Below are 13,748 nucleotides of genomic sequence, written 5' to 3' on the forward strand. Positions count from 1 at the left end.
GACAGGGGAGGCAGGAGAGCAAGTGGGTGGGGTCAGCTAGAGGGTTGCTGCAGAGGGAAGAGCAGGCGATCAGGGGCTGGAGTCAGGGGCTCAGGGAGGGGTGAGTGTTGGTGATGCGGGGCTTGTGTCTGAGGATGGAGCGAGTAGTGGGCGTGTGATGTGTCGGGCGTGTGGGCTGGGCGTGAGGAGATGCAGCAAGGCCGAGGCGGCAGGGTGCAAAGTTGTTTGGAGGTGGAGAGCGTCAGTGGAAGCTTCCAGTGGGAAAATGATGGTGAGTGCAGAGAGGGTGTGGGTGAAGCCACCAGTGTTGGAGAAAAGAAGGGCAATGGTGTCAGGAGAGAGCAAAGGAAGGGCAAAATTGAGAGAGGCTTCCCTGACCGGGAATCGAACCCGGGCCGCGGCGGTGAGAGCGCCGAATCCTAACCACTAGACCACCAGGGAGCGTTGGGACTGCCCTTGGCCTGTCGGTTTCTGGAGCCAAACCGACAGCGACTCTCCGACACGGCGCCCTCACACCCGCTTCAGGGATCGCCCGGGCTTAGGGCGCCCGCCCTGCCCATCGCTGTCCCTCCCTGCCCTGCCCCTCCCTGCCCGCTGCGGCTCGGCGGGGAAGTGGCGCCCCCTCCCGGGCCGGACGCCCGCTCCTGCCGCTTCTCCCGCTCAGCACAACCCCCAAACGTCTGGCGCCTCCTTGGCCCGGGCGCGCTCTCTCGGGCACAGGCTGAGAAGTGCCAGACCGGGCCCCTGGGCCGGGACTTTGGCAAAACGTGGACGACCCGGCGCTGGCGCTGAGCCTTCCGGCCTGGAGCTCGGGCCCAAGGGGCAGAGTCCCCGCCCGCCCCGCTGGCTAAAAGCATGGCCAGGTCTCCCCGTCGGGGAATCGAACCCCGGTCTCCCGCGTGACAGGCGGGGATACTCACCACTATACTAACGAGGATCGCGACGCCGCCCTCCTCCACGCCGGGACCCACCATCGCGCTCCGCTGGGCCTCGGCCCCGTTCCCCGACGACCACGACCTCCGCGCCCAGCCCGGGGGCCTCGGGGACGGAGCCCCGCCGACGGCCGCCGTCCAGGCTGCTCGCACAGGCCGGGGCGCCCTGCGGGGTCACAGCGCGGATCCGCCGGGACCTGGAGGGACTCCGTGTGCACCACGACGGCGAGGTGACACCGGGACGGGCGCAGCGGGTCCCGGGCGGAGGGCGAGGTCCACAGCCTCAGCACCCAGCCCAGGAGCCCGGGAGCCCCGTCGAGTGCAGAGCGCTGTGAGCGCTCGCCTGTGGGCCTCGGCTCTCAGCCTCTCCATCGGCCTTCTGCGCATGCCCGCTGTCAGGATGGCCGAGCGGTCTAAGGCGCTGCGTTCAGGTCGCAGTCTCCCCTGGAGGCGTGGGTTCGAATCCCACTCCTGACAAGGTTTTGCCATCCCACCGGACCCTGAGAGAAGACCGTTGCTTCCTGAAGCCCTTGAAGAGGGCACAGGTACAGGCCCCTCCCACACAGCCTGAGTCTGATTTTCTTCCCTGATGTAATGTTATTGTGACCTGGAAAGGTACTTAGATGAAAAGCCACTTTTTCTCGTCGGATTTTCTTGGCTCGTATTGTGTGGACCCTTGTCCACGGTTACTTAATACTGAAAGCTGAATGCAGCATTAAGCAACGTCAAAAAAGTGCTTCGCACCTGGAATCCTCCAGAATACTCCTGAGTGGAACAGACTGAGGAGAAGAGCAGTCACGGAAGTTACTGGTGAGAGGGAATTGGAGGCCTGATCACTCACATTGTGAAAACATCACTTTCACTCTGAAGGGAAAGCGAAACCACCGAAGGACTTTTGAGCGCCCGAATGTAGCCTGCGTTAGCTGCAGGAGGATCCTTCATGCTCTGCTGAGAACAGGCATGCATATAACAACGAAGAAAGGGAGAAGTTGGGGGCTATTGCAGCAAGCCAGGCTGGAGAAGATAGAGGCCTGTATCGAGTCACGTATAAGGTAGCTGAAGTGTGTTAACTTCCAGGTTAAATAGAACTACCAGGCAGGATAGCTTCCCTGACAAAGTAGATACGGTAACAGAAAGGAATGGAAGGGTGATTGAGCCTAAGATTTTTTTTTTTTAAGCTACAAATTTTACTGTTGTTTATTGTAGCATTTTTTTTTAAAGCAATTAATTAGCTGATGCACACCTCCAATCCCAGCACTGGAGAGGCAGAGAGGGGCGGATTTCTCTGAGTGCCAGGCCAGCCTGGTCTATAGATTGAGTTCCAGTGACACGCAAGGCTGCACAAAGAAACTCTGTCTGAAAACAAACAAACAAACCACTTATTGTTTTAAAACAACCAATGCCATGGGGAGAAACAACTCAGGAGTTAAGACTGCTTTTCTAGAGGTCAGTTCCCAGAACTGTTCACAACTGCTGTTAGCTCTGGTTCCAAGGGATCCTACACTCTCCCCTGGACCTCCTGGCACCTGAGGCACATGCATATACCCACACAGAGACACCCACATATAAATAACTTTAAAATAAGTACTGTGAAAACAACCTCTTTTTTCTTTTCTTTTCAGAGTTAAGTGGGGTAAACTAAACATTCTAGCTTGGAGTTTCCTGCTTCTTCAGTCAGAGAGTGTTATTCGGAACCTACGGAGATTTGATTGTGGGAGGAATGAAGGTTGGATTGAGAGACTGGTGCTTCTTCTGTTGACCGACATAAAAGGAGAAAAGAACATAGCAATAGACAGAGATAAGGAAACACCAGAGAGCCGAGCTTTGCTGGCCCACACCTTTAATCCCAGCACTTGGGAGACAGAGGTAGATGGGTTCCTGTGAGTCAAGGCCAGTCTGGTCTACCTAGTGACTTCCAGGACAGCCAAACCAAACCAAAAAACCAAAGAAACAGAAGGAAGGAAGAATGGAAAGAAGGAAGGAAGGAACGAACGAACGAAGAAGAGAGAGAGAGCAGAGAAGTAATGGGAAAGAAAGGAAGAAGGAAGGAAGGAACAAGAGAGAGAGAGCGAGCAGAGAATTCATGAGCATTTTTATACAGAACACAGAAGCCATCTAGGGTTTCCTCTTGGTTCTTGTAAGCAGAGATATGAGTTAGTCCCGAGGTTGTTAACCCCGAAAGCGGTCCAGAGACCCCTGCTGTTACCCCATACATGCCATCTATTTTAATGCCTGAAGTCAGGGGCCATCCAAGTAGTGGGTACTTTGAGGTTTCAGTGCAGTGCACAGAGCTGAGCTTGCTCATCTCTTTGTGAAATTGGGAGTTTTCTAAATCATTTTTTGTGTACACATTTGATATATAGTATGTGTGTATATATATCAAGTATTTGAACCCTCTAAATACTTAAAATTGAGTCTAAATTGAAATATGTTGGAGGCAAAACAATCTATGTTGGCCTTTTAGGAATTAAAAAGCATGAAATACTGAAACATTATAGCAAAAGTTATAAAGAATTAACAAGCCTCCAGGACAAAAGGAAGGCACAGTTCCAGGAAAGGTTACCAAACAGCCAGCCATCACCTACAGAAGGGGTCTATTAACTGACAGGCAACTATACATGCATGTCAAGTTTCCTGTCTTTTGTTATGTCTGTCCTACGAGACAGCCCTGTTAATTCCAGGTGGAGAGTTTCAGAACTGAGTTGAAATTGTAGGAACTCCAGATGGTGTTGGAGACTTGTTTGATATGGAAGCCACGTCCCCAACATATTTGGTGTCAGAATTGTATAGATGAGCATATAGACCAAAAACAAATGTGGTTTCTTTTTACACATTTATTTATTTAGTGTGTGTGTGTGTGTTCAGAGGACAGAGGAAATCTGTTCTCTCTAACCACCATGTAGGTTCTAGAGGTGGAAGTTAGTAATACACTTATTTTTTTATACTTAAAAACTTTGGTTTTGCTCTGGGCATGGTGGCACGTGCCTTTAATCCCAGCATTCAGGTGACAGAGGCAGGCTGACGTCTGCGAGTTCAAGGCTAGCCTGGTCTGTGTAGTGAGTTTCAGGATAGTCAGGGCTACGAAGAGAGACAAGGGCTCAAAAATCAAAACAAAACAAAAACCCTCAACAACTTTCTTCTGTATGTGGAGGGCAAGATCAGACTCTTGCATATAGGCTAGAGATTCTCTTGAACTAATTTCTTTGGATAATAATAATAATAATAATAATAATAATAATAATAAATTGTCTAATATTGACTCTTTCAATCACCTGTTTAAAAGGTCTCTTTATCTCATGACTGGGTCAAAGCTCCCTGGGGACTTTCTGCCTTGTAAGGCAGGACAGGAAGTTGTGAAAGCAACGCGAAGTCAAGGTCCCAGAGAGTAAACAGAGGTTCCCTCTGCTGCTTTCTAGTGTTTGTCCCAGTTTCCTCCCAGCAAACAGTTACTTGGGGTCCCCCCCTCCCCGACGGTATGACAAGGAACTAGGTGTAGAAAGTCTTGTCTGACAAGCAGAGTCCATTGTTTGATTTATTATTCTTAGGTTAGCAGAAATGGTTGGCTGACCCACGAGGGCTGCGGAAGACAGTTTACTTCCTTCCTCTTTTTGTAGCTATCTCCTAAATCTCACTAGACGCCGATTCAGTTCTTGAAAGATTTTAAGGACCCAGATGTTTCAGAATGCATGTCCTGGAAGCCGATGGCTGCTTCAACCACTGGCGATTTTGCTGCTGTTTGGTGAGTGAGGGTCATCTGAAATACAATAATCTCGGCCTCCCCTATGGTCTGGACCCCAGAGACCAGGGTAGTAAGGAGCCAGTTTAGAAACTGGGGAGAGATAAAAAGGGAAGATCCAGGTCTGGCGGGACCTTCTTGTAATCCCCGAACTTTCGTGGTGGCTTCGGGAGAATCAAGGAGTTCACGGTTAGCTTCAGCTACAGTGACTTCCAATTGCAGGCCAACCTGGCTTCCTGGGACCCTGTCTCGAAAAGGGGATTCTAGAGCCGGGTGCGGGGCTACATGGTAAATGGTTAGTCTGGTCGACACAGTGAGTTCCAGGCCAGCCAGAGCCACACGGTGATACCCTGTCCCAACAACAACAAAAGAGGATTCTCACTTCCTACTATTCTAGTGGTGGTTTGGTTTGGTTTGGTTTGGTTTGGTTTGGTTTGGTTTGGTTTGGTTTGTTAAGGTCGGAATTCAGAGGTGTTGAATCACAGTCCCGGGAAAGGCTGTCCAAACGTTCGTACCTGCTCTGCAGGTGTGCCATTCGCGTGGCAGGATTAGGCGAGGAGGATGTGAGAGCTAGGTAAAAATAGAAACGGATAAGATAAACTAGAAACAGACCCTGGAGGGAGTTCATGGGCGAAGGAGAGGCTCCAAGCGAGTGTCGACTTTCCCTTCTACACACCTGCCTTCCTCCGCTGCCGCCTCCCCACACTGACCCTATCTCTTCTTATTTACAGCTTTTGCAGACGGGCAGACAGGTGAGTTCGTGCTTCCTGTGGTTTCACGGTGTTACTTCCTTACAATAAAATGCTATGTGTACTTTGTGGAGAAATGTCTGTTTTACCAAGGATCAGGCTTGGGTTCAGATTGGACGGTGCTCTCACAGCAGGGCCTGGAGTATAATCCTTGGTAACACTCCAGCTGGATTCTCCAAAGACCCAAGGGAAAAAGACCAGTGCAACTACACAATTATTTTTTTTAATGGTCTGGAGATTGAACCCAGGACCTGGAGTGTGCTGAGCAAGCTTCTACCACTGAGTTCTAACGTTTTTTATTTTTTATTTTGAAACAGACTTGCTAAATTGCCCACAAGTGGTCTTGAATTTACTTATATGCCGCAGTCAGGTGTTAAATGCTTCACCTTTCCCACTGCTGGCTTACGCTTTTGAGTCATCATCCCCAGGTCTTTAACTGGGTCAGTCACAGGGACTTTTTCACATTCCTTATTGTTCTCTCGCTCTCAGCCGATCTTCCCAAGGCTGTGGTGAAACTTGAGCCCCCGTGGATCCAGGTGCTCAAGGGAGACCTTGTGACGCTGAAGTGCGAAGGGTCCCACAACCCCGGGAACTCTTCCACCCAGTGGCTCCACAATGGGAGGTCCATCCCGAGCCAGGTCCAGCCCAGCTACACGTTCACAGCCACGGTCAATGACAGCGGAGAATACCGGTGCCGGATGGAGCAGAGCAGCCTCAGCGACCCTGTACATCTGGACGTGATTTCCGGTGAGTAAAGCCGGGCCCAGGGAGCAGCCGGGGAATCTGCTTACAGAACAGAAGTTTACAAGAAAGAGGATGGCCTGATTCCTGCGAAGCATCACCAAGCGCTTTTTTGAAAAGCATTTGTCTGCCCCGTTTCCCTTCTCACCCGCTCTGTTTGGTATTGTGTGAGGCGACAGCCTTATCTGACTCAGCTCTGGTTGAGCAAGGGGTTCAAGGCCACAGAAAGGCTGCCGTGAGAGGAACAGGGAAGTTCCCGCCTCCTCGTAAACACCCCCGCTGTGATGGTAGGGTGGGGAAGCGGGGAGGCTGTCGGCAATCAGACCTGTACAGACGGCAGGACAGGAGCAGCCTTGACCCTGTGAGGGGCAAGGAGGTGAGACCCCCAGGGAAAAAACTGAAGCCTGGAAAATGAGGCCAGAGACGAGGGCAAGGGGATCGCACCAAACACGGAGAAGCAAATAGGCTGTGTGACGACTTTCATCCCTAAAGGAGATAGAAACCTGTAAAACTTCAGGTTTTAAAAACTTGAAACTAATTTTTTTTCATCCGATACGTAAAATATATTTATGGAGGACAACGTGACATCTCTTTACGTGTGTATGTTGTTTAATTCTTAGATTGGGATAGGTTATCGTTTCTTTAAACACAGAATTCTTATTTCTGTTTTTTTTTTAATATACAGTACATTATCATTGGTTATAGATATACCTTGCTATACAATAGCACCTCAAAATGTCTTGCTCCTGACCATAAATCAACCTTTCCCCAGACCACCCTCCCCTCTTCGCTTCCCAGCCTCTGCTATCTTCTGTTCTACTCTCCACTTCTGTAAGATCTTCTATTTTCAATACTATAGCATGTGTGATATTCCATACTGGTCTTTCGCTATCTGGCTTAGCTCACTGGACATATGATTTCTGGTTCAATCCAGGTTGTTGCAAACAGGATTCCTTCTTATGGCTGAACAGTATTCCATTGTGTCATGATGAGGTGGTTTTAATTTAAGGAGTCACATGATCTGATTTAGGTTTGCATAAATACGATGTTCAGTTTAATGGAGTCTCTAATGAAAAATGCCCTCAGACGCTATTTCTAGCCCACTGCAACATCTGAAAATATAAGTGTGTTTATAGTGTATGTCAGATTTGCCTTGCTACGTAAGCCCTGAAGATGGTACATGTAAGTTTCTTGTGTTTTAGGTTCACCTGTTTAATACCAAGAAGGTAATTTTAAAAAACAACAACAACGACAAAACAACAACAGCATTTTAAGTCTGAGTGTGGTTACACATGCGTTTAATCCCAGCACCCAGGAGACATAAGCAGGTGTATTCTGTAAGCTCTAGACCAACCAGGGCTACATAGTGAGACTGTCTCAAAATAAGACAAAAGAAAATGGTTCTTTCAGGTTCCAGTGCCAAAGAGATCCTGGAGGCGTAGTCAGTTTCTGTTGGCAGTGCTCTGAGAAATAAATATTGAGTTAACTTTAAAAATCTTCCCAGTGATACCATAGCTACCCATTTCCTTTGTTTACATCTCACCTGTCCTGAAACAGCCAATGGGACTTCTTGCTTTTCCTATGAAAATATAAAATTACAAATTAAAAACCCTTAGAAGCTATAGGTAGCCCTCTAGTCACTGCGCGGTCTGCTGCCCACAGGCAGTGTCGTTGATAAATTATTCTTCCTTTTAAAAACAGACAAATAGCGTGGGCTGTAGTGGCACACGCCTATAATTCCAGCACCCAGGAGACCGAGGCAAGTGGAGCTCTGTGAATTCCAGGCTGGCTGGGTCTACATAGTGAGTTCCAGGCCAGCAAGGGCCACATGGTGAGATACTGTCCCCCAAACCAACAAAACACAAACACACCTCCCCCCCAAAAGCAAAAGACAATCAAGCAACCAACCAAACAAACAAACAAACAAAAAGGTAGAGCTGGCAAGATCAGTTTCTTGGTAAAAGTACTTTCCACACAAACATGCAGACCTGAGTTCAATGTCTGGAACCCATGGTGGGAGCAGAGAACCAGCTTTGACCTCCGCATGTGTTCTGTGGAGCTTACACGCCGTGTGTGTGTGTGTGTGTGTGTGTGTGTGTGTGTGAGATTCCCACCATCAGTGAAGGCTGGGAATGGTTGTAGTAAGAATGCTCTTAAGATAGAAAAGTAATTTTAAGTTTTAAAATGTTCTGCCCCTTTTGTTCAGATTCACAAGGAACGCTGAATTTATAAAGATCGTATCGAAAAGTCAGGCATGGTGACACACACTTTTAATCCCAGCACTTGGGAGGCAGAAGCAGTTGGATCTCTATGAGTTAGAGGCCAGTCTGGTCTACATATTGAGTTCCAGGACAGCCAGAGCTACTATAGTGAGACCTGACACATCTCAAAACAAACAAACAAACAAACAAACAAACAAACAAATAATCAAACAAATCTTACCTGGCTTACCAGGCATGATAGCTCACATCTGTTTGTAGTATCAACTGAGGCCTTAGTTATATAATGAGTTCCTGGCCATCCTGAGCTTCATTGACACAAACTGTTACATTCCCCCAAAAGGTCATACACTTTCTTTCTTTTTTTTTTTTTTTTTTTTAATGTTGGTGGAAGATTCCACTCAGGGTGTTTTGTGCTCTCAAATGTTTGTATTCCAAGACTGAGATATTGCAATTTTACCACCAAGGTAAAATTGGGTGGTCCTTTGGGGAGGTAACTAGGTCCTTAAAAGAGAGACCTAAAAAAATTCTGTAAGAGTGTGACAATAAACCTCAGTTCTATAAACTAGCAAATGGACTCTTATTAAATGTAAATTTTTCTGCATCTTGCTTTGGATTAATCTGAGGAGTAAATGTGTATTGTCTATAGGCCACCACGGTTATATTTTGAACATTTGCTTATTGAAATAGAGTACCATATAGCCCAGGCTTGCCTCCAGCTCACAATTTAGATGACCTTGAACTCTTGGTCCTTCTGCTCTGCTTCCCAAGTTCTGGGGTTACAGACATGCACTAACAGACATGTGGCTCGTGGGTACTTAGTTTATGGTACTTTGTCAAAGCAGCCTGAGTAGACCACGACAGAGAGGCTGGCATGATTCAGGCTGTACTCACTGCAAAATGGCTACTTACCTCATTTTGTAAGATTTGTTCAACAGTCATAGCATTAAATTAGTAATCTGAGACCATAAACTCTGTACTTATAATAAGCTGAAGGATTCAGGCTCTGTTCTATAACTCTATAGTTACTGAAATTAATGTCCTATGTGAGTATGAAGAGGTTAAAAGTAACAGGGCTAACTCCATTTTGTTTCTCGGACTCCACCTTAAGTTGACTGTCCTTAGAGTGACTTGGCCCCCACCCCTGAGTTCCAGAAAAGGCTGCACAATGTTCTCAGCAGCTTGTAGCTAGACACAGCAACTGAGGCTAACCAATAACCACAGGGATGGTCAAGGAAAACATGAGTTGTTCCCAGGTCAAGATACCCCTTTTGGACTGTTTTTCTCTGTGATTTGATCAGATGCAATTAACCAACTTGTTTACAGTGCATTGCATTCCTTTGCCCCTTTGTCCAATCATGTAATGCCAAGGCTTGTGGTTTTTCCCTTTAAAAACCCTGTCTCCCCAGACCTCGAGGACACTCTCCCAACCTGCTGTGTCTGGAGGGATTTCAACCCAAGCTTGAGCTTGAAAAAAGACCCTTGTGTGTTTTACATTTGGACTCGTGTTCCTGGTGATCTCTTGGGGGTCTTGTGATCTAGGCATAACAAGTATAGTGTTTCAAATCCATAAAATTGTTTTAAAATTGCTTTCAGTATCTCATAGATTAATGTCATGTTTTCATCACGTGAGAGGATGTTGCAAAGGTTTTTGTTTGTTCATTTGTTTGTTTGTTTGTTTCTTTGTGAGACAGGGTTTCATGTAGTCCATGCTTGCTATATAGTTAAGGATGACCAGGAGTTTCTGAATGTCCTGCCTTGACCTCTGAGGTGTTATGATTGTACGATACTCTCTGACCCTAGGGGAGTGGCCCTTATGCATGAATTCCACTGAGCAATATCTCCAGCCCCTTGGTGTTTTGTTTGTTTGTTTGTTTGTTTGTTTTTTCTCTCTCTCTCAGTTTTTTTAGACAGAGTTTATCTGTGTAGCCCTGGTTGTCCTAGCCAGATTGGCCTCAAACTTACAGAGATTCACCTGCCTCTGCCTCCCAAATTAAAGGCTCCAGACACTACTGCCCTTTGTATCTTGCTTATGGTAAACTTCCTTTCCATCTTCAGACTGGCTGCTGCTCCAGACAGCTAAACTAGTGTTTGATGAAGGTGAAACCATCGTGTTAAGGTGCCACAGCTGGTTGAACAAACCCCTGAACAAGATTACATTCTTCCAGAATGAAAAAGCTGTGAGATTTCGTCATTACAATGGTACATTCTCCATCTTAAAAGCCAACCACAGTCACAGTGGCGACTACTACTGCGAAGCATATCTAGGAACGGTACAACACTCATCCAAGCCTGTGACCATCACTGTCCAAGGTGAACCATTATGCCCAGCTTTAAAACATACTAGCCGCTCTGTTTCTTGTGTCCTAATGCTAGGATTCTGAGACCTACAGCTATCTACTAACCTCTTAAGCCCTAGCTTGGGGCAGCCAAATTGATCTGGGAGTCTTTCTGTACTCACAAGGAAACATGACTCTGTGCTTAAGAAAGTTTGCGTTGTCAAATCCTAATTATGCCTTTGAGGAGGCACTGCAACTGTTGTAGCTCAAGAATAGCCACACAAAATACTCACATTCCAGTCTTAGTCAGATAGGGATGGCTTATTGAATGCACACCCCAGGCCTAACCACAATTAGGGACACAGAGTGGACTTGGGAGACAAACTGTGGCATCGACGTGTTTTTTGGGCAGTCTTTTTATAGCAAAGCCAAGTGCGGAAGATAAGGGTAGGGCGTAATAGAGTGTAATACACTTTGGCCAACTAGACAAAATATTATCAGCTGACCTATGAGCTGATTGGTGCCAAGCGAGGTAAGAGAGGTGGGGGTTACGGTTTCCAGAGGACAGCCAAGTGCAGAGGTAACATAGAGCGCATCCAGAGTGCAGCCAAGTGTGGAGATAACAGAGCATCAATTATGACTCCATTGAGTGATAGTAAAATATAAGGTTAACTTGACCTCTGGCAGGTCTGTTAGTGTCAGCTATGAATAACTATTTCTGGGAAGCAGAGTTAAGTTTTTTTTAACTTAATTTCACCTTGTGAACAAAGATGGATACTGAACACAAAATGGCTTCAGCAAGGTTAAACATCAACCTGCTTTGACAGACTAGTATTGTCAGTGAATACCTCCCTGTCACAGGACCAGAGCAGATGGTTGGTGAAGAGCTGTTGAGGTGGTCTATGGATCGAGAGTTCAAGGCTGCCCAAAGGCTGTTTTCAAACTGAGAATGCGACATGACTTCTGTTCCTCTCATTTTGTATCCATAGTGCAATGAAATACATTTAAGGATTCCTGTTAATGCAATTCTGTAATCCCAGCACTTGGAAGGTTGAGGCAGGAGGATGATAATTAGAGATCAGCCTGGAGAGGGAAAGCTGTCTTTCATCAAAACTCTGACTGAAAAATCTGTCTCAAATGGGGGAGAATGGGGAAACCCTATTATAAAGAAAACATTAAAAGTTCTCTTTCAACAAGCCATGATAGCAAAAAACTTCAACGCCACCACCTGAGAGACAGAGGTGGATGGATCTCTGTGAGTTCAAGGCCAACCTAGTCTACAAAGCAAGTTCCAAACCAGCCAGGGCCACAGAGAGATCCTGGCACAAAAACAAAAATGGTGCTCCTTGTGGTATTTGTTAAATCTCAATGACCACAAAGTTTTTGTCCTTCTATAACTTCAGACAGATGTGGCCATGGTCACCGTTTGGGAAATGCAGACTTAGCAACCTCTTGGAGAAGACTGAGAGATAAAAAGTCCATCGAATGCTTCCCACTTCTTATATGCCCTTGTCCTTCCTTTAAGTACTTGGTGTGGGTGACTTTACAAAGGCTTTGCCCTAGGAACGTCACGGTTTGTTCTGAATTCCCGTATTAATGGCTCGCTCCTTCTAATTCTTCTGGTTCTCCTCCCAGGTTCAGATCCTGCGTCTATCACCTCTCTGCTTTGGTACCAGCTTGCTTTCTGCCTAGCGATGTGCCTCCTGTTTGCCGTGGACACAGGGCTTTATTTCTGCGTGTGGAGAAAGCTTCAGCCCTCACGGGAGTACTGGAGGGAAACCCTGTCAGTGAGAAAGAGCAAGGCTCCTCAGGACAAGTGACGTCTCAGCGTGGCTGCTGCACCTTTCAGCCACACCGTTGCTTCTCCTGCAGTCTTCCTTTGAAAGCAACTTTCGGCTAGGTCTGATGTTTGATCCTGCAACTACAACTGCTTAGGAGGCTGAGGCAGGAGGATCCCTGGTTCAAGACCTGCCTGGGTTATATAGACAGTGAGTGCACGTCTAGCCTGGGATAACTCTGTGGGATCCTATTTCAAGGAAAGAAGGCTGGCGTGGGCTGTACGGGTGTGTTGTTGAGATGGCTCCCCGGAAAGGGTGCCTGTTGCTAACCCTGCTGACAAGACCAGAGTTTGATCCCTGGCACCTATATAGCAGAAGGAGAGAACAAATTCCTCAAAGTTGTCCTCTGACCTCCCCACGCCCACCATGGTGGATGCACCTTCTCTCTCTAAATGCACAGAAAATAAACACACAGGCGGTGGGCTGAGGATTGGTGACAGAGCTGTTATCCAATATACATGATGCCCTGTCTTTGACCTCCTGCAATAAAACAAAAAATCAACCCGAGCTAAGGCTCTCCTACTTGTGACTTCTTTGCTCAAAAATATTTAAAAGCTTCTTCTTGCACATAGAAGGAAATCTCGTGACTTTGCAATGTTCTCCAAGAAGATACCACATGACCTTGTCTCTCTGTTCTCATTTCCTTCTTTTTCTTTCTTGTTCTTAGTCATTTTTGCTCTTCTTTGAGCACAGCGGCTGTACTCCTATAAGCTGTCATTTTCTGTCTCGGGCATGCTCTCTCGCTTACAGGAACCACATCCCATTTCACTTCGTTTAAATATGACTTGTTCCAGCCAAAATTCATGCTGAGGCTTGATCCTCAGTGCAGTGCCAGTAGGAGGTGGAGACCACTGGAAGGCATTTGGATCACAAAGGATGAGCTTACGCCTCCACAGATGCAGGGATTGCTGATTTCCAGAAGGGATAGCCTCGCTATCCTGCTATCCTGCAGCTTAGGTGCTTTGTCTCTCACCCATGCCCCTACTCGCTGCTGTACTTTTCTGCCATGCACAGAGCAACACAAAGTTGTCATCAGAAGCCAAGCAAATGTGGTCATCTATAACCATGAACAAAATATACCTATTTCCTAAAAAAACAAAACAAAAAACAACCTAGTCTCATATGCTTTGTAACAGAAAACAGACTCAGATAATGTCCTTTCAGTTTTTACTCAGATGTCACCAGTAAGGGCTCTTTGATTGTTCAGTAGTATAACCTTATTCCTCTCCCAAACTCCTAACTCCCCTTTCCTGC

General features: G+C 46.8%; 1 protein-coding gene and 3 non-coding genes across 4 annotated transcripts; 2 read left to right on the forward strand and 2 right to left on the reverse strand.

Moving 5' to 3' along the window:
- Nucleotides 1-369: 369 nt before the first annotated feature.
- Nucleotides 370-441, reverse strand: Trnae-cuc (transfer RNA glutamic acid (anticodon CUC)). Its single transcript has one exon. It is a non-coding gene; the product is annotated as a tRNA-Glu (tRNA).
- A 424-nt stretch (nt 442-865) lies between these two features.
- Trnad-guc (transfer RNA aspartic acid (anticodon GUC)) lies at nt 866-937 on the reverse strand. The gene has a single exon. It is a non-coding gene; the product is annotated as a tRNA-Asp (tRNA).
- Nucleotides 938-1,326: 389 nt separating this feature from the next.
- On the forward strand, nt 1,327-1,409 carry Trnal-cag (transfer RNA leucine (anticodon CAG)). Its single transcript has one exon. It is a non-coding gene; the product is annotated as a tRNA-Leu (tRNA).
- Nucleotides 1,410-5,908: 4,499 nt separating this feature from the next.
- LOC129689316 (low affinity immunoglobulin gamma Fc region receptor III-like) lies at nt 5,909-13,001 on the forward strand (the record flags this gene model as incomplete). Its single annotated transcript, XM_055624452.1, is given in 3 exon segments — nt 5,909-6,164; nt 10,436-10,690; nt 12,292-13,001. Coding segments are annotated over 3 exon segments (696 nt in total), but the record flags the coding sequence as incomplete, so codon positions are not given.
- Between the last annotated feature and the right edge of the window lie 747 nt (nt 13,002-13,748).

The sequence above is a fragment of the Psammomys obesus genome, unplaced genomic scaffold, assembly GCF_907164565.1.
Source record: "Psammomys obesus unplaced genomic scaffold, mPsaObe1.curated_primary_1811, whole genome shotgun sequence".
Classification (NCBI taxonomy): domain Eukaryota; kingdom Metazoa; phylum Chordata; class Mammalia; order Rodentia; family Muridae; genus Psammomys; species Psammomys obesus.